Source organism: Pteronotus mesoamericanus, unplaced genomic scaffold (genome assembly GCF_021234165.1).
Source record: "Pteronotus mesoamericanus isolate MK-2021 breed Mesoamerican mustached bat unplaced genomic scaffold, CSHL_Meso_final contig_25, whole genome shotgun sequence".
NCBI lineage: Eukaryota > Metazoa > Chordata > Mammalia > Chiroptera > Mormoopidae > Pteronotus > Pteronotus mesoamericanus.
In genome coordinates this window covers 25,261,710-25,289,318 of record NW_026555105.1, presented here as the reverse complement: position 1 = coordinate 25,289,318, position 27,609 = coordinate 25,261,710, and the positions used below count along the sequence as shown (strand labels likewise).

Below are 27,609 nucleotides of genomic sequence, written 5' to 3'. Positions count from 1 at the left end.
CGATGCGATTCAGTCAACACGGCCGACAGTGCACTTCCTCACCTGGGGTTTATGCGCTTGAGTAATCACCTCCTTCTTAAAACAAACCGAACTTTCTAAATTCATTCATTTTTAATTTATGCATTTGTGTAGGTTTTATAATATATATAATTTATTGTGATATAAATACAGGGGTGGGCAGAAGTAGGTTTACAGTTGTGAGAGCATGAAACAGTTTTTTCTTGTGTTATTATTTATTTGTATTACAACTGTAAACCTACTTTTGCCCACCCCTATATACAGAATATCACAAATAAACAATTGTAAATATGTTAAGGCAGCGATTTTCAACCAGTGTTCTACAAGAATTTTAAAAACATGCAATACCTGATTGGTTAGTCAGGGGCACTGACCTCTTTTCCCTGAGCTCGTCAAATAAAAAAAAAATGACATCAGCCAACACAATAATAGCTATCCAGTGTGAATGAATCAAAACTATACCTTTTTTTTTTTTTTTTTGTCAGATCAGCAAAAAAAAATCTATTTTTTGGTGTGCTGCAGAATTTTGGTAGTTACTTTATATGTGCCATGAGATGAAAAGGTTGAAAATAACTATGTTAAGGGACAGGTACTCAAAATATTCTAATGATGGAGTGTGCCCGGTGTTAGTTTGGAGATTACTAGTCCAAATTAGTGTTTCTCAAAATCTGGGGAACCACCTTAGGAAAGCTCACTTAAAATGCAGAGCCTGGACCTTAACCTGGATCTACGAATCTTCATCTTGGGGACTGGGACCTCTGAAGAGCTTCCTTCCAACTCTGATGAGCACCGGGGCTTAAGGACCACTCTTCTAGAAAATAAAGTCCAGCTCCTTAGCAGGACGTTCAAAGTCCCAACCCAGCTCCAAACTACCTTGCCCTTCTCCCTGCATTATCCCCCACACGTGGAAAAGCTGTAGCCGCAGAGACCTCTCCTCTCCTCACATTTTCATTGCTCAGCACAATGCCCAGCATGAGGTTAGTGTTCAAGAAATGCTCAGCCCAACTCTTGTCAACAAGGTGCCCAGCTCTGATTCACCTCTGCATTTTGCATGTGCAGTTGCCACCTTCTGAAATTTCCCTATTCCTCCAATCAAATTCTTATTCATCATTCTATGGTTAAATGCTGCATCCCTCTATAACTCCCTGCACCCCTGTTATATGACTTACCATATTTTATTGTATTTATTTACTTCGTGCATTACCCTCTTCAAACTATGACCTTCATGAGGATTCAAGAGACTGTCTCGTTCTTACGTACATCATCCCTCACACAACCACCTTCCCTACTCCCCATCCCACTACCTGGCCTGCCCCAGCCTCTGGGACGTGGAATAAGAGCAATAACTGTTAGCTCAGGGGATGGAAACAGCCTGGAGGGTGAACGAAACTGAAAGGGAACGGGAAAATTTGAGAGTTTGTTGATATTTTCAAAGTCCAGTTAAAATGGAGAAGCAGGGTTTCATACCTCATTCTGCATAGAAATATTAGGACGCCTGGGACTAAACTGAGACCTTACTACTTTTGGTTATAGACTGAGTCTTTAGATTTTATTCTGAAAAGACTGTCAATGTTGGGGAATCTGATTCTTAGATTCAGATGTGTCTTTTTCTAATCTTTTAAATATATTCTTTAGAATATTAACTACAGCTCCCAACACTTTCATGCAGTGGTTTTCTAAATCCTGGAAATGTTAACTTTATATGATGTTTTTCAATTTTGTTTTATAATTTTTAGGTAATATGCTCCTTCTGTACACTGTCTTTTAGTGAGCATCTTCTCCCTTATCCTTGTGCTAAACATACACACCTTTTTTTAGCTAAGTAAAGATAAGTACTGATGTGTTAAAAAGACTTGTCCAAAATTATATATGCGTGGTATTAACGCCAAGCTTCCTCTCTGTCTTCCATTCTTGAATGTAGAAACCCTGTCCTCTTCCATGAGATACCATGATCCACCCCCAAAGCCAGGATTATTCCACTGAATCACACACAAATCATAGTATCTCCTCTCTGCCCTTCTATACCCCTGTGTCACTCCATAGGTATCTCATTGTCTATTTTAGTGACTCAGCTGAGTCCTGCCGGGGGCACTGTCAACCTTGTATAGCCCAGAGAACAAAGCTTCCTGGTCCCAAATGACATCACTGTGAGAGATCTTCCCCCAAAGTATTTTTTAACAACAATAGAGCCTATATAGATTAGCCGTAGGTTTTGGTGCTTTCCATGGATCACAGAATTCTCTGGTGGTTTCTCTCGAGGGTCAAGAGAAACTACAGAAAAGGTAGCTCACTTCTGTGTCTGATAAGTTGAAGGTTGTGTGTCCCCATGGACAGCTCTTTCCGAGCTAAAGAGTATATGGGAATTTCAGATGTCGCAGATTCATGGATGTTTCTTACATATAAAAATAGTTATTGTTAATAATGTTTATAATTAGTAATTTATTATTTATTTAGCACTTCAGTTTCAGGTGCTGTGATAAGCACTTTACAGAGATTACCTCTCTCCCTCCTCACAAAAGCCCTGTGAGTGGGAGGCTATTACTCTTCCCATCACACAGAGACAACGCACACGGGGGGCCCAGGCAATTGAAGTGCCTTTTCTAGGGTCACATGTCTAAACGGTAGCAGAGCCTGAGTGTAACCCTGGGTGGTCTAACTCTTTTTGCATTAACTTCTACATCTCATAGCAAAACCCCATTTCTAGTTTCTGGAAATGAGTGGGCAATTTGCCAGTTGTTTTTAGAAATAAGCACGTGTTGTTTGAAAGACCGTCTTGATCTACTTGAAATTTGTGATGTTTCTTCCCTGCATTCCTGGATGGTTGTTTAAATGCTTGCCATACTTCTCATTTACAGGCCCAAGAAGCTAATATTAAAGGCTTTCAAACAATATTGGTTTGTCTTTAAAGACACATCTATAGCCTACTTTAAAAATAAGGAACTTGAACAAGGAGAACCAATAGAAAAATTAAACCTTAGAGGTAAGACGTTCTACATCTTGCTGCGGTTTGTCATGAGCCAGCGGGCAGGTGGAATCCAAACCCCTATCGCCGAAGGGAGCTTGCCTTCCAGCGTGGCACTGTGTTCGTGAGGGCAGCTGGCCTGCAGCTCCCGTTCCCCATGGCGCATGGGCCTGGAGTGTGGTTTAGTATACCTGGTTATTTCTATTCTGCTGTTTCTTTGTTTCCCGTGTGTCTAAGTCTATGAAGTGGTGGTAGTTGGCGTCATAAGTATAATACATTGTAGGACCCTGAAAAGCTTTCTGAATTCCACAACAGTTATGTTTAATTCAGTGTTGTGTTGGTGCCTATTCTATTCTGAAAGTGACTGTGAGTGTATTGGTTATTCTATTAGTTGAAATATTTTATAACCAGTACACTCAATTCCCTTATCATTGTAGCAGAGAATTTGCTGTGCTCTGATTTACTTTAATAGTTCATATTCATAATCATTCCTATGGGTTAGGATAGCCAAATCAACCTTAAAAATGAATTCAATTGATGATATATTTAAGAAAATCATAAAAGTATTTTTCTCAATCCATGTCAATTGTTTATAAATCTTAGTTATTCTTTAATTAATGTTAGCAGTTTGCTCCTTCATTTTTCAGAAAAGAACCAAATCTGAGGGGCTTATGTTTTTAGATGCACGCCTGATATTTATATAACATATTCTTCAAAACTCAGTTGTGAGCCTGCCTTTTATTATTCAGGCTGTGAAGTTGTGCCAGATGTGAATGTGGCAGGAAGGAAATTTGGAATCAAGCTACTAATCCCTGTTGCTGATGGTATGAATGAAGTCTATCTGAGATGTGACCATGTAAGTACAACCATACAAATGTTCAGTCACTTCACCTTTATTAAACCTAAGGACAAACCATCTGAGGTGTTTTCTCAAATGAGAACAGGGTTGTATTGGTCAGCTATTGCATTGTAACAACCACAAAATCACAATGACACGCAGCCACATATAACAATGACCAATAAACACTCGTTTCTGAAACATCTGCAGGGAGGCTGGGGTAGATGATCCAGGCTGGTGTCAGCTGCGCAAACCTGCTTCGAGCTGTAGGTCTGGCCAAGCTTGGCTCTTCACTGCAGGTCGGGCTCATTGTATTTATTTTGGGTCCCAGGCTGCCTGGGGAGGCCCTTCTCACAGGGATGGCAGAAATGCAAGAGAACAACTGACAACATGTGAGACCTCCTAACACTTAGGCTTGCAGTTGGTACGCTGTTGTTTCCACTCACATTCCATTGGCCAATGCAAGCCTTATGGCTGGGCCCAACATCAAGATGTGGGAATTACACTCTGGCTCTGGTGGGAGGGGCTATGAAATTACATGGTAAAGAGTGTGGAGATTGAGGCTGATAGTTACCCACACCTACCATTGCTGTGAAAATTACACTCCTCAGCTGCATCCCCTCAGCTTCTGAGACCACTCCTCTTTGCTCCCTAAAGTTTAAAAAAGAAAAAATGGGTACAGACATCAAAGATAGAAGGCATCACTCTGGTTCAGATCTCATCAACGAACCTGACTCCTACTATGGGATTAGAGTCTTTACCAATGATAGGCGAGGGTAGAAATAATACGGGAAATCAGAGATCAGATGTGATCTAAAAATGGAAATATGTGTCAAGGAAGGCTGTCTGGCATCTCAGCTGTCTGTGCTCCATGGCACATGTCTTTGGTTTATCTTTAAATTCATAGAATTTATCAAGACTGACATTGCTATTCTCTAGCCCCTTATCATCTAGAAACTCAACACAGGAAACAAAAGTCATTGTTGGGTGTTAAATTAGGTGATTAATAGCCACTCAGAACATTTGCCACTTTGATGTTTCCGTGCTTGGAAGGTGACAGCTTTGTATTATGAAGATGAAAGTCCAAATCCTGCTGTTCCCAACAGGATGGCTTTGCACTTGAACTTGCTTCTCAGCCCTCCTGTGTTTGCTGCAGGAGAATCAATATGCCCAATGGATGGCTGCCTGCATCTTAGCATCAAAGGGAAAAACCATGGCAGATAGCTCCTACCAGCCAGAGGTCCTCAACATCCTTTCATTTCTGAGGATGAAAAACCGGAACGCGACATCTCCAGTGGCTCCCAGTCTCGAAAACATGGACGTGAACCCAGAATGTTTTGTGTCACCTCGCTGTGCAAAAAAACACAAGTCTAAGCAGGTACAGCTAATCTTGTTGGGGTGACTGTTTGCAGCGAATTCTGTATTTTCTGAAATAAAATGAGGAATTAAAAATGAATGAGGAATTAAAATCAGTTGATGGGCAAATTTGATTATAGGCTGGGTATTAGATTATATTAAGAAATTATTGTTAGTTATGTTAGAAGTGTACTGCTAACTGAATATAGCAATATGCCCTGATATAATTTAATTAAAATAAAGTGATTTAGTCCCTACAGATTAAAATTTTAAATTATGCTTCCATAAGCATGGGTTAAAAGTTAAACAGATAAACTGATTCAAATAGACTATTGCCCATCACTATCCCAGGAAGAGACCCAAAACTCCAGCTGCATGAACCTTAGAAGCTTTTGTGTTGGTTCGTCTTGTTTCTGCTTCTCCCTGCTGATTTGCATGTGTGGGGGGGGGGGTGGAGGGTGCAGATATGAATGAGAATAAATTGTCTTTGTAGAGCTACAGTTGGACTTTACATTCATTCCCCTTATAGGGCATCTGGAGCTCCGATGGGATGATTATACAGCAGTCAGTGCATGCTAAGGAGAGTTTGATGTCTCTTTTTCTGTTTAGCTGGCTGCCCGGATTATGGAAGCCCACCAGAATGTAGCCCAGATGTCCCTGGTGGAGGCCAAGCTGCGATTTATTCAGGCATGGCAGTCTCTACCTGAATTCGGCCTTACCTATTACCTTGTCAGGTAATTACAATGTTCACTTGCCTCTCACTTTTCATTCAATTGTAAGTGGTATTCTTGGAACCCAGTTTACTCTCATTTGGTCTAGAATGTAGAACTCTTTATTTTAGAATACTGCCCTTTCACAAATGGCCCAAAACTTTTGGCTGCTCATAAAGATCTTCTATACCTCGGTCCAAAGTGCCAGTACCTGTGAATCCTAGCTAAAGGTGGGAAAGGAAATCTGGTCCTTGTAGCATAGCAACATTTGCAAAAGCAGAGAAATGACCTAATATTCTATGAAATCTGACCTCCTTTCATGTCAAGTTCCTCCCTCCCCACTAGACTATTAATTCCATGAAGTCAAGAATTTTCTATCCATTTAGGTCACTGCTATGGTATCAGTGTCTAGAACAGTGCCTGGCATACCCAGTTGGTGCTAATTTTGAATTCATTAAATTGACCCCCCTCTTATTTTGCTGTCCTCTAATGTTAATTTCACTTAGAGAATGTCTTCAGGACAACCTTAATTCTCTCCATTCTTCACGTTCTCTATATCACAATAAAAGTGCCCTTCGTTAGAAAGTAAATCCCTCATTGTCCACTCTTCGTAAATGATTTAGAAATGTTGGTATTATTTATCTTTAAGAAGTTGTATGCGAGTAAACATCACGTTACAGGAAGTAGTTGCTTCTTTTAATTAATTTTTTTTTCAGATTTAAAGGAAGCAAGAAAGATGACATTCTGGGAATATCATATAATAGGTTGATTAGAATCGATGCAACCACTGGTATTCCAATTACCACATGGAGATTCACCAATATGAAACAGTGGAATGTAAACTGGGAAATCCGTCAGGTAAAGTGAAAGTTTGGGATATATTTGGTGCTAAACCTGTGTGTGCCTTCAAAATTGCAGATTATTCTGATTTAAAAAGCTGTTTTTATATTTAGAACTCGGAAACCACAAGCATGTGGCAGTTGTTTGCTAAAATAATCACCAGCAGTTCTGGGAAGTTTCCTAACAAGTACAGACCAAAAGTGTTTTCAGTTAACCCCACTAATTGGCTTAGTCTCCATACTGACTCCAAAATTACTGAGCAGTTTGATTCATTTCCTTCAACTCCACATAGGATTCTATAAGACTTGGGCTGATAATTACTTGGTAAAAACTGCATGCGATGTAACTGTCACCCAAAATAAATCCAAATAAAGGTCTCTGACTGGCTGCCAAAAGGTCTAACCGTTTGAGGACTCAGATGTTCCTTTGCCCACCTGGAGAGCATTCCAGCCCCAAAAGGGAAAAACTGCTGGAGGAGCAAGTGAGGTGCACAGGGATGACTGAGAAAAGCTTTGCCTCTTGAGTTGAGGAATCCCTGAACTCTCAGCGCCCCATCAGCTGCATCCAGGGAACTTAGTTCAGGCCAAGGCTACTTCATGGGAACTTCTAGGTGGTTAGAGCACCTTAGTGTCCTGCTGGTATAGAATCTCTCTTCATTCACTTCCTCATTTTTTCCAGCAGAAAACCATCAACATAGCGGCACAATAAGTGACTCACACTTTTTTAAAGGACCACGATTTCTGGCAGCAGGGCTGTTAACAATCTGGGTGCGCATTTGTGGAATGAGGGCCTGAGATTAGATGACTTCCACAGGAATGGTTCTAAAATCGTTTTACATATTAGGATCACTGGGGGAGTTTAAATATCACTGCTTAGGCCACTCCCAGGACCAATTAAAGCAGAATGTCTAGAGGCAGTAGCTGGTTCCTCAGGTGACTGACTGCAATGGGCAGCCAGCAATGAGAACCCTTACTGCCTCCTTTTCTACTTAGAGTTTATGACTTTCAGCTGGGAGGGGTTGTGAGCCAGTGGCTTGAGGAAATTTTAGACAGCTCTTTTATACTCTATTAAAAACTCTGTAAAGTACCCTACCCTTCGATACAAGTCGTGCTTAGAAAGTTCTACTTCTACACAACAGACAAAGTATATGTATGTGTGTTGGGAGTTAGAATGTTTTGCCAGGTTCACAGCAAAGTTGACGCCACATGAGGGCGCAGAGAGCAAAGACATGTTTTCTATAAGCAACTAGTGGAAGCAGTAGCTTTTGTGGGTTTTGGGGGAAAATCCATCTGTCAGCCACCTCAGCAGTCCTCCACCTCCAGCAAAACAACTTCTTTCTCATCTTTCCTTGTCAGAGGCTAAGCTTGCTTGTGTCTTCTCTTCCAGGTGGCAATCGAGTTTGACCAGAACGTCTCCATTGCGTTCACCTGCCTGAGTGCAGATTGCAAGGTTGTGCACGAATACATCGGTGGCTACATTTTCTTGTCCACCCGTTCCAAGGACCAGAATGAAACACTCGACGAGGACCTGTTCCACAAGCTGACAGGTGGTCAGGAATGAAGCAAAGCAGGCCTGCTGGGCCTACATACAGAGGGCGAGCCAAAGGTGGACCTCCCAGAATGGTGGGATCCATGGCTTGCAGAGTGTGTAGGTTCCAGACTGATAGACAACGTATATTCACCGTCACTCACCCAGATCCTTGCCTCATTTTGAACACACTGCCTAGCTCACCCCTTTGCTTACTTTGCCTTGTGCTGCCTACAGTGGAAGCAGCCTCAGTTGCCTTTCCTGTAAAGTGGGAGGGCAGGAGAAAGGATAGTAGTCTAAGGTTACTCCAGGGCCCAGCATGTAGCTTGAATTCTGTGACTTACAGAACTTGCAAGGGTATGGCTAGAAGTTGTACTGATAAGACAGCATAGAAAACAGAAACTTTAAAAGCACATGTGACAAGCACAAATCTTATTCTATAAACTCAGGTATGAAAAGAAATAGGTTGTTCCCTAATAGAACTGCTTTTAGCTCCCCTCTTGTGAAAATGGCAGAAGGAATCCACATGTATGCATTTCCCATGAATGTCAAGGTCTGGGGGTAGAGTGAGGAGAGGTGGAATTTCCTGATAGCACTTGGTGACAAGGGATCAAAGCAGCGGCCCTCAGTGTAGTCAATCCACAGTGACTTCTGCCAAGGTGCTCACTGACCCATCTGGTTGGGACAGTGGTTTTCTCGGGTTACCACTGCCTCCCACAAGTCCTGTTCCGTTCTGGGGACCCCTTGACCACCTTTCTGTCCTTCTTGATGACATGGGTGACACAGGTACAGGGAACCTATTCCTCAACTCAGCCCCATGTCTCCACTGCTTCTGCCCTGGGTTGGGACTCAGGAAGACAGGCCCTATTCTCTCTGTTCATAAAACCACCTCTCCACATCCACGCTTCCAACGAGGTCCCCATCCCACTGGTCATGAACAGAAGGGCAGGGCAGGCCAGGCCCATTCTCAAGACCACATGTTAAAGGGCTGAAGGCTTTCTGTCTACATGGCCTTCGGCTGGTCTGGGGGGCAGGGCTGCCTTGCTCTTATCACTCCTCAGTGTTCTGGATTTGGTATCTATCTGTTTAGGTGGCTTCTGGCCTTTCCCATTAAAGGCCATGGCTTTCGTAAATCAAAGGCTGGTCATACACTTCTTTTCTCTCTGCCTTAAAACATGAGTGTGGGCCAATTAACAGCTGCCTCAGTTGTCATATTCTGCTTTGGTGTGTCAGCATTGGGAGGTGTGGGGTTTTGAGAAGGTAAAAAGCAATACCAACAGTAGTGGGAAATATCAGATAGTATTTTATTATTTTTTAATAACGTTCTTTTGTCACACAAAAGACTAGGTTGCCAGGGTAAGGCAGAGGCTCCATTTCCATTCTGAAGTTCTCTAAGATGCAAACTTCAGGGGGCCTGGCTGGAGCTCAGGTAGCAGAAAAGATCAGCTAGATCAAAAAAGATCAAAAGATGTTGCTTTATTTTGCAACAAAGCCTTTTGAGAAGAGAGATCTTCCGAATTCCTGGAGCCACAATGAGGCAGCCTTGGATAGAGACCCCGGGGCCCTGAGTCAGAAGCTGTCACTGGAAACTTCTCTTTCAGCCTCTCTTTAGAGGTCAGTGTTGTTGAACACTCCCTGGTGCCAGCGGAACTTCTGAGGCCCACCGTTAAAGCTCAGAAGTGGCTTAGGCACTTGGAAAATCAGGTCCATGTCATAAAGAATTTCATTTGAAATGTTTTATATAGAAACTAGTGCTGCGCATACTGTGTTAAACTTGGTGTTGGTCATTTCTATAGAGTCCTAGATCTGTAAGATTGTTAGGGCCTGCATTAAAATAATGCTCCTTGATGTGACATTTCACCTGTCTGTTGTTAAGTACAGCTCTGTATAACTTACCAAAGCCAGACCTTCAGTACAAGCCTCTTCCTTGGCGTTTTGGGGTTGTCTGACTTTTCCATGAAAATACTCAAAGAAGTTTACTAGTTTTAACCAGACTTTCAGGGAACATTTCTCCCATGTCTACACAGTCACATCCCAAAAGAATAAACAAGTGTGACACAGAAATCTTAAATGCTGCTGCTATTCCAAAGGGCAACGTAAGGACATTTTTTTACTTAGGGTGCAAAAAGTCATCTGACTAATGATGAAATTTTAAATTAATGTGTGCCTTTCAACCCCATTAGCATCTGTATCTACACTAGGTTGGGAAATCTGCCTTTTTTTATTATTTTTATATGAGTTTTAAATTAAATGGTTTATATGGATTTGAATATGGTCTAGTGTGTTCTCTCCAGTCTGCTGTTTCTAACGAAGTGAACATTTTTCTCTATTACGAAAAAGGAGTGCAGCTTTCAGGTTTAAAGTGTGATTTTTCTCACAATTCTGAGATTTGAGCCTGTTCTCCCCAGTGAGATTGACTTGGAACCTGTTGGTTTCAGCTCCCTTCTCATTGACCTCCACTAGATTTCCTGACATATCACGAGCTCTTTTGTTCCAGGTCTACCTTTTGGAAAAAGTACCAGAGAGCAAGGAAGTATCCAGAGGCCAAAGAGCATCAGAGGGTCTCTGATTTGATGGCCAAGTGTCAAGGGCCCGTCTTTGATTTACTGATAGATGGTCCATATGGGCAGTGATGTACCTCTTAATGCAACTCTCACATCGACCCAAAGAGGGCAGAGACAGTTTGCCTTCTCATTTCACAGAGGAGAAAACAGGCTCAGCCAGTGGGAGGGGGGTTGGTGGATGGGGCATAATAGGTGAAGGGATTGATAAGTACAAATCAGCGATTACAAAATAGTCACAGGAATGTAAAGTACAGCATAAGGAATATAGTCAATAATGTAACAACGGTCTGATGTCTGGGAGGTACTAGACTTATGGAAGTTACTTTGTAAGTTGTATAAATGTCTAACCACTGTGCTGTAGACCTGAAACTGAAATTGAATGTCAACTGTAATTGAAAAACAAAATGGGGGACTGGGGAAGGTGAAATAACTTTGCCCAAGGTAACACCACCAGTAAGTGGAACCAGATTCAAAACCGGGTTTGTCTCAACTCCAAAGACCACTAAGCTTAAATCTGAAAATCCCACCCTTCCATTTCCAGCGCTGCTCAGCCTTGAAATGCCTGTGCCCATCCCCAGCCCCAATGCAGGCTTCCCCTGACTTCAGTCCCCATTCCTCGCACTGGAAGGAGAGGGTGAGGGGTGTTGGGGAGTGCCTGCCCCAAAGTTAGCCGTGGGAGGTGCAGACGGGGCAGAAAGTGCTGGGAGCCAGAGAAACGAGCTGCCTAGAGAGTGTTTTATTTATGAGTCTGGGAAAGTTTTGTTTTCAGTCCGAAGTTAAAAAAGTAAGCACGTGAGCCCTGGTCAGTGTGACTTGGTTGGTTAGAGCATCATCCCATAAACCAAGCCAAAAGATCTCAGGTTCAGCTCCTAGTCAGGGTATGTACCCAGGTTGCGGGTTTGAGCAATCAGGGCAGGTACCAGAGACAACCAATTATGTTCCCACACAAATGTGATTCTCCTGACTCCTACCCTCCCCCTCTTCCACCCCAGAATCTCTGGGGAAGAGTGATGGTGGGAGGGAACATTTTCCTTCCAATATTTTTCCCCTTTTTACCCTTATGCTTCCTACCTCCAGGGTCTGTAGGGTCCTGGGAATCATAGATGGAAAAATTAAAGCTCATCTCTTGGCACTTTGTTGTGTTAAAGTTTCCCCATCCCCTTTCTCAACACGGGGCACCTCACTAAAGCTGTGTGGACATAGTGACTGCTATCAAAGGAGATGAAACATCAGCCATTGGGAGGACAGGCTCTCCGACGTCTTCAGAGCGGAACACTTTGCTGAATAAAGATAGGATTCTGGTAAGCCACCCTTGAGCCCAGAGATCCATGGAAGCCACTTTGGTAACACCAGATCAGGTGATTTAGAAAAAACCTCCCGACATTTGCCCACATATCCCAGGGCTCATCAAGACAGTTACCTCAAAAGAGCCCCTGTGAGTTAAAACAGGCATAAACAGAATGGCAATTAGAGGTTTCTCTCTAGACTCACTAATGCTCCCAACTGTGGAAAAGATTCTTTTGACCAAACAGATTTACTTCCTTCCTCTGATTCACTGTGTGATCTTAAAGATCCATAATTCCCCAAGGTGCTTCAGTTTCCTCAGCTGTTAACAAAGGAAAAATCCCACAGCCACTTCCCCTGGGGGACCTCTGAATAATGAATGTTGACTGAAAGCTTAGCAGGATATTATCTCTATCCTTCCACGTAAGGCAGGAGCTTCAAGCCAGGGAGTTGCATAAGTGTTCGTGATTTTCTGGAAAAACTACCTGGCAGACTAGCAGAAGTGGGCGTGCCCGTTTGTGACTCCCATCGCAGGGGAGTGCGCTGCTGGCGGCAGTCAGGGCAGTGTGGGTGAGCGGGAAAGCAACCGTGCGCCCTCCAGTCCTGCCGCTACTTACAGGGTTGGGGAGGCAGCAGCGGCAGCAGGGAGGGAGCCACAGTCGCGTGTGAAAGTGCTAGAGGTTTGTAATAAACACGGGGGCCTTGAGAGACAGTTTTCCTCTTTCCTTACGGCTGATGGCCAGGCAGCCATCTGTTCTCCGAGGTGGAGGGGCCTCGTCTTGAGCTACCCGACATTCTGCCAGCGGGAAGTTGAGAGGTGAGGCCATTGGCTGCTCCTTGAGATCCCTGGGGCACAAAAGGGAGCCCTAGGGCGGAGACAGAACCATTCGAGAAGTGCCCAGAGCCTCGAGGGAGGGGAGGGTTCAAAGCCCCAGGCCTGTGCTGTCTGATTCAGAGGTCTTTCTAGCCCAAAACAGGGACCATGATAAGGTAAGTGAAATTACCAAAAAAAACAGATTTTTTTTTTAGAAATTATATATATTTGAGAAAAGAGTAGGGGACTGTACAGGACCTGGGCCCAGGGCTCAACACATAGGCACAAGTGTTGGTGATGGGGTGGATGGTTTAGGCCTACTCCCTGATTTGGGGTGGTAAAGAAAAGCCCATTTGTGCCCACTATGGCAATCGGGAGAGAGCAAGGACGCTCTTGCAGGCAACACTGTGGAAGGCCAGGGAGCCAGTGCTGTAATAGCGGGGCATTCCAGGAACCAGGTAGGGCTGGGAATGGAGGTCAGGCTGGGGATGGAGGTGCTTACAAAGGGACGCTGGGTCTCTGTGTCACCACCTAACTGCCCAAAGTGTTCCCAAAGAGCCAGGCCAACCCATACGACCCTGTGTCATCTTAATACATGTAGCAGAACTAGTGTTTCTTTCTAGGTGTTACAAAGCCCACACACCCAACTTCAAAATGGAAGGCACCCTAATTGCTATGGAGAGTTGAATACTGACATTAAATCCACATAGATGGCAGCTATTTGAGGCCTTGCTATTCAAAGTGTGGTCCTTGGACCAGCAGCACTTGTCAGCAATGCAGAGTCTCACAGGACCAGGTCTAGGGTGAATCAAGCAAGGGCACAACATTTAAGGAGGCTTCACGAACATAAGGGCCATGCAATGCCACTCTAGGCGCATCCTTGCCTCGCTCTAGTACTCACTGAAGTTTGAGAAGCTCTGGCCTAAGACACATGGCATGAATTTGGCAGGGAAGAATTGCCAAGTAAAAGTGTAAATGCCAGAAACTTTGTAAGCAAACGTACTAAGTTAACTAGTGTCCCCCAAAACTTCATGTCCACCCAGAACCTGTGAATAATAAGTTATTTGGAAATAAGATCTTCAGAGATCTAATCAAATTAAGATGAGGCCATACTAACTTGGGGGGTGAGCCCTCAACCCAGTGTGACTCGTGTCCTCATAAGGAGAGGAGAAGAGACACACAAAGACAGGGAGAAAGAAGGCCATGTGACATTGGAGGCAGAGTTAGAGTGATGCAGCTGCAAACTGAGGAATGCTGGCAGCCACAAGAACCTAGAAAGGGGTCAGGCGGGCTTCCTCCCAAGAGCCTTCAGAGAGAGGATGCTCCTGCTTACACCTTGACGTCTAGATTCTGGAACTATGAGAGAATCAATTTCTGTTTGAAGCCACCAAGCTTGTGATAATTTATTAGGGCAATTCTAAGAAAGTAATGCAGCCAGAATTTTTACATCTTTAAAAACAGAGATGCTGCCTTCCCCACCATGTCACTGGACAATCGGAAAGAATACATGAGAGAATAATACGAAGATGTTTTAAAAACTATAAAACGCAATACATTTCTTCAATTATAGAAGTATTTTTGTAGGTATTTTCAAAAAAGTATGATAGTTGGATTATTGTTCAGCAAATACTTGTTCCACTTCCACTGTGGGTAACATGTTCCTGCCCCACTGATGTGGGCTTGGTCATATGACTTCCTTTGGCCAATGGTTTTTCAGTGGGTATGACGTGAACAGAGGCCTCCCATGTGCTTGTACAAATTGGCGGGCCTCTTGCACTCCTGCCATCTACTGTGAGACCAGGCCCCCAGTTAATCACCTGAGCACAGAATGAGACACATGCAGCAGATCTGAACTCAGTCCACAGCCTGGAGACTAGATAGATCAGCTGATTCACAGACTGTTAGTATGGGAATAAATTTTTGCTACTGTAAGCCAGTGAGTTCAGGGTTAGTTTGTTAAGCAGCATTATTGTGGAATAGCTGACCAGTACATGATGAAGTATCACAAAAAGTAGAAAAGGAAATCTATCCACACTAGCACTATTCAAAGACATACACTGTTGGCATTTTGAAGTGTGTCTTTCTAGTCTTTATACCACCCTGTATCCTGGTTTTTATCTTTGTATTTTAATATGGTACCCATTAAGTCATCCCAGATCCATGAAAAAAAGAATCTATCTGAGTCCTGGCTGAATGCAAAGCATAGAGCTATGATCCTACCCTAACAAAAACTTCTAATCTGGAATATGGTGCTACATCTTCTAAAATATTTTCTTTCTTTCTCATTTTCTTGTTTTTTCTACCATCACCCATTTCCCCCATCTGCCACCCTCACTTCCGGCAAGCATAGTATGTTCTCTGTCTCTATGAATTTGGTTTGTTTAGATTCTACATATAAGTAAAAATTATACAGTACTTGTCTTTTCCTGCCTGACTTATTTCACTTAGAATAGTAACCTCAAGGTCCATCCATGTTCTCTCAAATGGCAAGATTTTCTTCTTTTTTATAGCTACATAATATTGCACTGAATGTGTATACCACATTTTCTTTACCCATTCACCCACTGGCAAACAGTTTGGTTGTGTGTCTTGACCATGGTGAATAATGATGTAATGTACAGGGGGTGCAGATATCTCTACAAGACAGTTGTTTCATCTCCTTCAGATAAATACTCAGAAGTGGAATTGCTGGATCACATGATAGCTCTATCTTTATACTGTTTTCCAGAGTAGCTGCACCAGTTTACATCCCCATTTTAAGATATTTGCTTGCTTGCTTTTCTAATCCTATCTAGTATTCTCTTACTGATTCTGAACTTAATCATGTTTTCACTATACTCAAAGCTAAGCACATTAGTCTGATCAAGAAAGAAATTGGAACAACAGTAGAGGAAAATCCAAGCCCCAGTTTGAGAGTATCTCCTCATCTATAAAACAAGGGTTTAGACTGCGTGGTTTTTTGTAGCCCTCAGGACTCCAGCATTCTATGATTATGGTCCCTTTTCCTTCACAATCAGGTTGAGGTACATTCCCCACTCTGATGTAATAAGCCAGGCTCTTTGCACCAACCATGTGCTTTTCTTCCAAATCTGGCATCTCTCTGCCCACACGGCCCCATTATCTGAGTCAGGCCACAGAGCTTTAAAGCTCTGATTTCGGGATAGGTTTGCAGAATGCCAAGGTACTCAACTATGCTCCAGGGGCAAAAAGGATAGCAGGAGGTTAAATAGCTATGCCAACCAAGGTTAGAGCAAGTGAAATCAGGCGCCTTCCTTCCCAAAGAGCAGTCTTAATGATAATGAGCTCATGTTGCATGGCTAAAAGAATTAGAATGCTAACATGTATTAAGGTCTATCACTTATGCTTCCCATGAGTTCTCTCAACTCAACCCGTGGGTGAGGTAAGTATCATCAGCACCATTGTACAAATTAGGAAATGTGCAGTGGTATGCTGGTTAATGTTTCATAACTTTTTGGGTGGAAGGGAACCCAAATTTGCCAATATCCCTGGTGTAAATACTCCTACCACAGCCAGCGTGACATCAATGAATACAGAATTGGAAAGAGATTAAAGCACCCAGCTCTCTCACAGGAGTGAGCCATCTTTAGCACACACTGGAACTGAAAAGTAAACAACTTGTCAAGGCCGCCCCAATAAAATGTGAGAAGTGAGGAGCTGAACTTTGACCTTCTGACCTGAGCTATGGTCTAGCAGTACTCTTGATATTCCCATGTGTATGGCAAGGCCTCTTGAGCCAAGAGCCCCGGGTTGTCTTTATTTGTTATAATATCCCTGGGGTGATATTTCCCAGAACGTAGCTGGGTAAGGAGTACCAAACCTCCATATAAATTTTTTCCTCCAATTATATTACACCAGATTTCAAATGCTGAGTGAAAATTCCTACTACAGAAATCTTCAGATCCCAGTTGCTGGCCCACTTGTCCAATATGACATTTGATTGCAAATCTGGGTCAGAGGTGTTCAGGAGGGGAGGATAGAGTTCTGCCTTCTTCCCAACAGAGCAAACACCAGACAATGGCCAGAGACAACACCACTTAGCCCCCTCCCCATGACTGGTTGGCCGTGACCTTGACATTACATATAGATAATTAACATCAATTCCTGAGGAACTAAGCACTGTTTTTAGACACTGAGTGAAATGTTCTTATTGTGACCTTTTTCTCCCTTTATCAATGGTCCTTTAAATCAGGCAGGCATCAGGAGAGCAAATGGGCAGCTAAACACTTGACAAGAAGTTGTTGAATGATTCATTGCTTATAACCTAAGCAAAGTTTACTCTAGGATAAAGGGCTGCAAACACAAATGCATTCTGGGCTAGGTGATATACGTGGGCACAGTTGGTGATAAATAAAGATAAATAAAATCTTTTGGTAAATGATTTAATAAATAAAATTAACCCTGGTTATTGTTTTGTGTGTGTACAGACATGAGAGCACAGGGACTTGTGAGGCATGCCCTGCCTAGTATCCACATAGCTTAAACATATATGTAAATATATATCTAATATATCTGAGAACTTAATGTACCCTATGGGCCTGCAGTTACCATACTAGGATTCAGCCCATTGTAATTCAACCACTCTCACATATATATTATATATTTGTTTGTTATATAGTCTATACAATTTACGTAATATAAATATATGTAATATATGTGATTTATATTACTTGTGTAAATGCATGTAATATATAAATTAGGTATCCTTCCTTCAGCATCCTTTCTGACATGAATGTGGACCTGATGCCTGGAGGTATAGCAGCCATCTTGCAACCAGAAAGCAACACGTGTGAAAATAAAGGAAATGGATTAAAAACATGGAGACTAAAAACAAAAAAAGGCATCATGGAGCAGTTGAAGAGATACCAGTAGCTGACTAATTTTAGACCTTTGTTGTGTAAGAAAAATAGCAAATGTGTTTAAGCCACTATTAAATGGATTTTCTGTAACTTACAGCTGAATATATTCCTGATTGATTGTGGTGAACAGTAAACAAGTGAACTTGAAGAGTAATGAAGCAGAGGATCAAGCATGACCTACAGGCTCTTGGTTGGCTAGTTAGGTAGATGGAAACCTCACTGGCAAAAAAGATACTGGAGGGAGAAGAGGTCAGTGGGCATAGTAATAAGCTTGGTTTGGGTAACTTTAAGATCTCAATCACTCCTGACATTCTATGAAGTATATCACAATGGTGCTGCTAAAAATATCCTGAGACCTCCCTTAGGAAATTCTTAGCACAGCCTGATTCACCTCTTTTGGGATATCCTTACTGTTAATGAATCTTACTTCCTTTCAGGGGGATCCAGTTTTTTGGTTGCTTTTTTTTTTTTTTTTTTTTTTAATATTCAAGGCTAAATGCAATGAGTTAGGAGACTGTGATAAATAAAATCTTTTGGTAAATGATTTAATAAATAAAATTAACCCTGGTTATTGTTTTGTGTGTGTATGTGTTTGTGAATCATAAAATCTTTCTAAAAGCAATTCTTTATATATATACATATAAATATATTTTATTGTTGTTCGAGTACAGTTGTCTCCATTTTCCTGCCACCACTTTCCTCTGCCCCACCCATCCCCACCTCCCTCCTTCAATCCTACCCCCTTTGGCTTTGTCCATGGGTCCTTTATACATGTTCCTTGATGACCCTTCCCCTTCTTTCCCCTATTATCCCTCTCCTCACTCTCGTCTGGTTACTGTCCATTTGTTCTTTATTTCAATGTCTGGTTATATTTTGTTTGTTTGTTTGTTTTGTTGATTAGGTTCCACTTATAGGTGAGATCATATGGTATTTGTCTTTTACCACCTGGTTTATTTCACTTTAGCATAATGCTCTCCAGTTCCAGAACAAGAATTGCAAATATATTTTCAACACTGAAAACTTCGTTTGCAAAAGGAGATCACTTACCAAGTAACTTTGCTCAATACCAAGTCTTGTCAGATAACTTTTTCTAAATTGCTTTCAGGAGATAGTGATCCAAATGTTCTCTCAAGTAAAATATATAGATAGTTTTCATGTTCTCAATACTCATACAAAAGGAAATTGTCTCAGAGTTCTCATCTTGGATTCTTCCTCAGACTTACTTTATGAAACTAGTTCCTCCAGAAATAGAACAGCATGTGCTTCCCTTCTAAAAGGAACATGGTGAACAAGAATTGATCAGCAACTTCCTAGAATTTGGAGTATCTCTCATAGGTTACATACTTAGTATTAATAGTCACCAACAAAGTAATTTTGTTATTAATATATTATTAAAGATTAATCATCATATACTCATAATCTATATCATTTTTCATAATGACAGGAAGCATTACTGTTAAATTCCATTTTTCATAAAAATACTTAACAGTCTAAATCTGAAATCACTATGTTGTGCCTTCTTTTCTTCTCAACCCTCCTCAATACCTGCCCTAAGCTGATGAGCTCACCTGTACATTATTGAACATAGTGAAGTCATCAGCTGGGAATAGCTGCATCTTTTCACTCTGCATCAATCCTCACAATGTCTTTCTACTTTCCTGCCCTATTAAGGAAAGTGCCCAATCTCCAGCCTTCTATGTGCTGTCCTCTCACGACCTCCAAAGGACTTTATTCCTGCAGTTCCTTCTTCTCTCTTCTGCATCATTGATGCTTCCCCATCTCCTGGTGCATCCTCATCCAGCTGCAAACACATTCTCTCTCTGAGAAGATTCTAAAACATGGCTGCAAATTCTTTGACTGCCTTCATATGAAGAGATGGGGTCTGTGTCCCCTCCCTTTAAATCTAGGTGGGTCTGTGTCTGGATTGACCAGTCCAAAGTACAACAGATGTGATGCTATGTGGTATGTGTATATAGGGGGGAAAAGGCCATGTAGCCTCTGTCTTGTTCACGGGATACTCCCTTTTGGAGACCTGAGCCTTTGAACTTACAAGAGTTTCAATTACCCTGAAGCCAGCATGCCAGAGAGAGCACAAATAGGCACTCCAATTGAGAGTCTCAGGTGAGCGCAGGCTTCTAGCCATCCCCACCAAGGTGCCAGACCTATGGGTGAAGCCATCTTGAACCCTCAAAACCAGCCCTTTTCAACAGCTGAACACTACCATTGCCTCCAGTCAATGCTACGTGAAATAGGAGAGTCATCCAGCCAAGCTCTGACCAATTCCTGACCGTCAAACTCATGAAACAGAATCTAATGACTGTTACTTTAATCCACTAAGGTTTGGGATACATGTTAGGCAGCCATAGATAAACTACAATGATACCTCCCACCTTAAAAAAGTTTTAAACTCCCTTATCCCATTTTTCTGCTCCTTCTCACAGTAAAACTTCTTCAAAGACTTGAGAAGGCTATAAGACACTTTCTCATCATGTCCTTAACTCACTCCTCTGGCTTCTGTCCCTGCCGCGCCCCCCAAATAGATCCTGCTTTCATCCAGGTCATAAATATCCTCCATTATTCAGTCTCACAAAATCTGCTTGTCTATGACTTCCTTAATGAAACCCTGCTCTCTCTCAACTTCTCAACTTCTGTGATTCCAGACTTTCCTGAGTTTTCTCCCATCTTCTCTTCCTGCTAGGCAGATTCCTCCTCCTCTGCTCCACCTTCAAACACCCCCTTCTCTTCTCCCTCTGCACACTTTCCCCAAGTGTCCTCAACCAATCTATTGGCTTTAAGCACCATCTCTCTGGCAATGCTTCCAATGGTAGTTCTCCACCTCTAACCTCTCCCTAGAATTCCTGTATTAGATGTCCAGTTAACGCCTCATCTCCTTTGGAGGTTTAACAGACACCTCATACTTAATATGGCCAAAGCAGAGCCTGTGATTTTCCTAGACTTTTCTACACCAGTAAACGGATCTCAAGCCATCCAGTCCCCAGGCCCAAGAGCCTAGGAATAGCCTTGATATCTTCTTTTCTCTCTTCCCTCGTGTATTAGTTTTCTCTGTCTGTTGTAACAAAATACCACAAACTTGATGGCTTAAAACAACATACAGTATTATTCAGCCATAAAAAGGAATTAAATTTTGATATATGCTACAACATGATGGACCTTGAATACATTATGCTTAGTGAAATAAGCCAGATACAGATGAACAAATCTTGTATGATTCCACTCTTAGAAAGTATTTAGAATAGAAAACTATAGAGTCATAAAGTAGAATAGAAGTTACCAGGAGTTGGGGGTGAGCGGTGCGTAGGGAGTTATTATTTAATGGGTACAGAGTTTTTGTCACAGATGATGGGGATATTTTAGACATAGATAGTGGTGATAGTTATACAATACTGTGATGTATTTAATGCCACTGAATTGTCAATTTAAAGAGTGGTTAAAATAATAGATATTATGTTTTATATGTTTCACCACAAAACAATAATAACATAAACATTTGTTCTTTTAAAGCTCTTGGGGTGACAATTTTGAAATCAGTGTCACTAAGCCAAAATCAAAGTGTCAGGAGGGTCAAATTCCAATAGAGTTTAGGGGACAATCCATTTCCTTGCTTTTTCCATTTTTCTAAAGCTACATTCCTTGTCCCAGTTCTCTGTCTTCAAAGCCAGGAATGCAGCATCTTCCTCCAATCTCCCTGAGACCTTCTTCTCTGTAGCAAAATCTTCCTCTGCCTTCATCTTATAAAGGCTCTTGTGGTTGTATTCAGGGCTCATCTGGATAATCCAAGATAATCTCCCCATCTCAAAATCTTTACCTTAATTAAATATACAAAGTTCCTTTTGCTAGATAAAGTAACATTTACAGGTCCCAGGGATGAAGACATGGTTACCCTGGGTCCCATCATTCAGCCTGCTGTACCTCACTTCCAACCCACTATCAAGTCCTGTGGGTTCCACTTTAAAACATATTTCAAATGAGTATACTTGTCTCCACTTGTGCTGTCATTTACTCTCAAATCGACCTCATCACTTCCCCCTTGGATACTTTCAACACTCTCTCCACGTAGCTCTCTAGTTTAGTTCTTGCCTACAATGAACATAGCAACAAGACTGACCTTTTACCACATAAAGCAGGCCATGTACAATTTACTTACGTGATAGTGTACTTGACTTCCTCTCCTCTCTCCCACTGCCCTCCAGCCACAAGATCTGCTTTCTGTGACTCAGATAAAGCAGGCTCTTTCCTGCCTCCAAATCTGTGCACGTCCCATTCCCTGGAATGTTATTCCCATGTTTCTTGACATGACAACTTCATCTCATTCTTAGGTCTCAGTTCTAATGAAGCAACCCTCCTGATGACCAATTTCTTTATATCATATCAGCCTGTTTATTGCCTACATTACTATTACTGCAAATTGTGATGACCTTATTCATTTATTAGCTTGTTGCCTGTATTCCCCAACAGAATGAAAGCTCCTTGAGAGGAAGGCCTGTATCAGCATTTACAGCAGTGGCTAGTGCACAGCAGATGTTCAGTGTGTTGAATGAATGAATGAATGAATGAATGAATGAGTGAATGAATGAGTGAATAAATGAATAAACAAATGAACTTGAAACCATAACCAAGGACTGTATCAATCCAAATAGTTGAGGCTTTGCTGCAGTAACAAGCAGCCTAAGATCATGAAATTTAGCCCTGCCTGGTGTGGCACAGTGGGCCTGTGAACGAAAAAGTTGCTGGTTTGATTCCCAGTCAGGGCACATGCATGGGTTGCAGGCCAGGTTCCCAGTTGAGGTCATGCAAGAGGCAACCAATTGATGTCTCTCTCACACTTCAACATTTCTTTCCCTTTGTTCCTCCCTCCTTTAATCTCTCTCTATAAATAAATAAATAAAATCTTTTTTAAAAGACCATAAAATTTATTTCTCACACTGTATATCCATGTGGATAGCCTCAGGGGGGCTCTGGTCTTCTGAGACCAAGGCTGATGAAGCAGCCACCATTCCAAATAGTACCAATTGCAAGAAGGGAAAAAGAGAGCCCTGGAGGGTCTCGCACCAGCAATTAAATTACATTAATGTAACTAATTAATCACAACTCGTTGGCCAGAGAAAAACATGAAAACATGGCCCCACTCAACCACAAAGGGATAGGAAGTATAATTTTAAAGTGGCCAGAAGAGAGGAAACCTAACTATCTGGTAAATAGCACTAACAACGACCACAAGGCCTTTTACAAAATGACCCAAATAACCTTCCTAACCTTTTCTCCGCACTCTCCTCCTCCATGGCCCCTGCTGTCCTCGGGCCACACGGAGCTGCCCTTCTCCTCAACACCCATGCCTGTCATACCTCCATTCCTTTGCACATTCTGGGCCCTCTGTCTGGGATGCCCTTCAGATGTAACCCCCATTCTGACCATTTATGCACTTTGCCTGTTCTTGAACTTCATATAAATGGAACTGTATGCTCTGTAATTGTGTGCCTGGCTTTGTTGTTCGATACAATGTCTATGAAATTCATCTGTGTGTTGAGTATGTCATAGTTTCTTCTTTTTTGACGCTTTGTAGTAGTCCATTGTGTGACTAAACCATAATTTATGTATCTGTTTTCCTATTTAGAGTCTTTTAGAGCCTTTTAAGTTGTTTCTTATTAGGGGCATTTATGAATAAAGTTTCTGTAAACATTCATTTGGCAAATATATGCACTCATTTCTCTTGAGTATAAATTCAGGAGTACAATTGCTGAGTCATCAGGTAGATATATTCTTAACATTCATAGACACTTGCAAACAGTTTTACAAATAGTTGCACTATTTGACATTTCCACTAGCAATACATAAGAGTTCTAGTTGCTCCACATCCTTCCCAAACTTGGTGCTGTTGATCTTTTTAATTTTGGGCTTTTGGGTGGGTGCAGAGTAGTAGTATCTCATTGTGTTTTAAGTTTGCATTTCCATGGTGAGTGATGATGTTAAGCACATGCTCCTAGGCTTACTGGGTAGTATACATTTCTTCATCCAACAAAATGCTATGGAACATCTGCAGTACATGTGCAAGTTGCTGTAGCCATGGGAATACATAACATTCAAGCTCCATGAGATTCCAAACCATAGCCTTGTTTGTGCAACTCAAACACTTTTGCTTTTGGAAGAGTTTTCTTGAACATTATTAAAAATCTAAATAAATATACAGGAAACCCCTGACTGTTTTTCTGTGGAAAATCCAAAACAAGGAAATATGACTGATCAGAAACAGAAGAAGCAGAGGTCACGGTTAATGGACATGCATTCATTCTGCAAATACTTCTTAAGCACATATCATGTGCAGGTGCTGCCAGATCCTGGGATGCAGCAGGAAACCACCTGGACACATTGCCTGGGCAAACAGGGCTCTACGTTCAGCCCTTTGTGATGTGACAGCGCTCACACTGTTTGTGAAGGTTTTGTCATCTGTCCCTCCTAGACTGGGAGCTGCGTGAGCGGGGGGTCAAAGTCCTGTTCATCTCTGAGTCTCCATTTTATATATTGACCACTGGGGCATGTCCTGGCATGTTCTCAGAATATGTGTGCTGAATTACTAAGGCTGAATCAATTCATTTACTTTACACATGAAAAATATGAGACAGACAGATGCTCAAGAATATAGACATTGCACCCAATAAAACAGTAGCAGTGTTAGGAAGCAAATCCAGTATCCTGTCCACATTTAAAAACCTTCAACACATGTGCCGCCTCCAACTATGATTTTTTTAATGTGCTTTATACAAGCAGCCTGTGTGTTATCTCGGCCCACTTCCTACAGCCACGTAGAAAATAAAGCGGCAGGTTAGAGTCCGACGTCTCATGTCAGTTTGAATCTTTTCCACTACAGATTTTAAAGGGACCTCAAACGTTTCTTTTTTTCTTTTTTTTTTTTTTAATTCAAAGCATTCTACAAATTCTCATGCTGACATCTTACTGCGATTAAGTGATGTCTCAATGGAAAAATAACATGAGCCTCAACCCATGACTGTTTTATCCCCTCACGATCATTTCCTCATAGCAGGTCGGCACGTCAGCAGAGCCCACTCAGATATCTTGGTCCCCACCACCTGGAAACCTCTCTTCTGCATACCATTCCGCAAGAGCTGTCGGCCCGGAGACTGGAAACCCTGGTACTGCCTCCTCCCACAGTCACCCTCCCCTTCCTCCAGCTTATCTCTGGTGTCAGAGAAAAATGCGATCTTCAAGTTTGTACATTCCAACCCCAGCACTTGGGGGGAAGGGCCCTCAGAAGAGCCAGCTGGTGTCTGGAGGCTGAGCTGTCACCTGTCATCTAGGCCAGTCCTCCTCCGCCCGCCGCCCCCCCCACCAGACTGCCAGAGCTGTGAACAGAGCCAGACGGGACTCCCTCGGAAAGCACCAATTCTAGATCCCTGGGGCAACCTGTGTGGGGTGGGTATTTATTTCTGGAGTTCTGGGAATGGGGTGGGGTCAGAATCCCAAGAAACTCTGCCCAGGGGCCTGACACTCACTAGGTGTGTGAGTGTGACTCAGTTTATTTAGGCATGCCTGTGGGAAAGCGCTCAGAGTGTTAATAATGCCAGGGCAGGTAAGACCTAGTCAGCTGTGCAAATAAGCCTGGAGCCCAAAATAGAATAGTGAGTGTTAGGCAGCCCTTCCTTCTCACTGGATAATTGGGACTCGCCTACATGGCCTCAGATGAGCCAATTTCCCTCTCTGGGGCTCAGTTTCCTTTCTCTAAAATGGACAGGGAGGAGTGGACCAGACAAGTTCTAAAGTCACCTCTAAGGTCAAGAATCTCCAACTGAGTTTTTTCATGTAAGTCCTAAAAGAAATGTGGCCAAATATGTAATCACTGGCTCTCCCCCGCCAACGCCCCCCTACCCCGACCCACCCACCCACCATGCTGTGGGACTTTACTAACACTCTAACCTTGTAATCTTCTTCCACAAGGTCTTTCCCCCAAAGATCCACAAGAGTGTTGGGAGCCTGGATTGGAAACATTTCTCCCTGTACCGCTGCCCCTACCCCCACGCACCATGCCTTCCCTACTCAACACTCACCTGAGCCCTTCTCAAGCCTAGGATGCGCAATTCCAGTGCAAATCTCAGGCACTGGAATTGAAAGTTTACAGTTTTGAGCTCTGACCCATCCACTCCATGGCACCAATGAGGACATTCTTCTATTCTTCCCATTCATTTCTGAACGTTTGTCTTGAGTACCAGACTCCACCATGGGGACCTGGGCTGCCAAGAATAATGAGGTGGCCCATTTCTCGGGGAGTTGAGTCCTAAATTAGGAGCCACATCAATTTTCCTGATGGCAGTTAGTCTGAGTCACCTGGGAGAGAACATCAAAGGAGTGCCTGCTTGGGCAAAATCTTGAAATGTACAACAGCAGATGCTCTTGGTGCCCAAATTCTTAGCCCTCCCTGGGGTGGCTGATCCATGCTCAGAGCAAGTCAGGTATATCAGGGAGTTAAAACCACAAGAACACTCAAGCCAACAAGAAGCAGAAGCTGATGGGTAAATACGCCCACATTCTTGCCACTTGATGAAACAATCCTCAGGTAGGTGCTACAGTCTCTCAGAGGGTACCCATGGAATTTAGTGACCTGCTCACTAACACACTTGTAGTGCCTTCCCTTCCCTGTCTCCCTCTCTTCATCTTTCTCCACATTTTTTGGGATCATCTCCCAAATAAGCTACCTGCACCCAAGTCTTTATCTCAGGGTCAACTTTTGAGGGAAACCATCGTAGGTATGGCAGAGAGAGCTGAAATGGAGAGTAAAGTGGTCCAGGGGACCAGCGCTCTGGCAGAGGCTGCACTTGGGGAAAGCGACGGTGGGCAGAAGGCAGCATGGTACTTAGTGTGGTGTGGCATTTGGAGGACACACTTTTTTTGGCTCAAGGACTTTGTTATGGGGCCTGAGCATCCTTGTCCAGATGGGACAAACACTTCAGCCACCTTTTCTTGACTTCTCAGAGGTGCTGGAAGAAGAGAGGAGGCTGGAGAAGACAGTGAGGCCTTCCCAAGATGTCAGTGGCCCTGTCCAGGTGTCTACCTCAGTCCTGGCCCTAAGGGACCCAAGAAGCTGCCTTTGTTTCTTTTGAGAATGAGCTGCTCAACTATGAAAGAAACTTCCCCAAATTTCTAGACTTCTTGCATGATTTTGGTCTATCTAGATATTTGGAAAAGTTTCTCTCGGGTTTAAAGGGAATATTACAGTGTGAAATGCTGAAGCCTATGGAAGGCAATGTAAAAGCAAAGGTTAAGCCAGACAAACTACAGACTAACTAGTTGTGTGTCCCAGAACCTAGTCAGCCTCTCTACACCTCAGTTTCTTTGTCTGAAGCATGGGAATAATAGTCATAACTTGGTGATGATTCAATATGATATGATAATGCAAATGGTGTTAGGCTCTGACTCTAATAAGTCTTCAGTTCAAAAACGGGGATGGTCAATGGCCCCACCTACTTGACTCCTGGTGTCTTCACCCTGTGGAGGGCTGGGCAAAATCTGGACGGATTGAGTTGTGTGACTCTGGGGCAGGGCCACACCCGCCTATCTTCCCCAAAGACAGACCAGCACTCCTCCTCACAAGAGATCCACTAGCTTCATCCTCCCAACCCCTGGAGGCCCCTCCCTGCTGAGCTTGGGCTCTTCCCAGAAGAAGCTTGGACAGGCTGAGCTGTTGGCCCTGGGACACGGACAATTTTTCCCTTGCATGCCTGAGCAGGGTAGAGCCCTCCCTTCACACAATCCAATCTTGGTCTGCTTGGGATTGACCAAGCTCTGTTGGCC

At 42.8% G+C, this 27,609-nt stretch overlaps 1 protein-coding gene across 1 annotated transcript in view; it reads left to right on the top strand.

Annotated features, from left to right (window-relative positions):
- FERMT1 (FERM domain containing kindlin 1) overlaps window positions 1-8,284 on the top strand; it is a 31,909-nt gene extending 23,625 nt beyond the window's left edge. Inside the window, exons 9-14 of the mRNA XM_054573503.1 lie at window positions 2,874-2,998; window positions 3,730-3,836; window positions 4,975-5,196; window positions 5,784-5,908; window positions 6,601-6,742; window positions 8,111-8,284. Coding sequence (XP_054429478.1) covers window positions 2,874-2,998; window positions 3,730-3,836; window positions 4,975-5,196; window positions 5,784-5,908; window positions 6,601-6,742; window positions 8,111-8,284 — 895 coding nt within the window. The remainder of the gene's footprint in view (window positions 1-2,873; window positions 2,999-3,729; window positions 3,837-4,974; window positions 5,197-5,783; window positions 5,909-6,600; window positions 6,743-8,110) is intronic.
- Window positions 8,285-27,609: the final 19,325 nt, after the last annotated feature.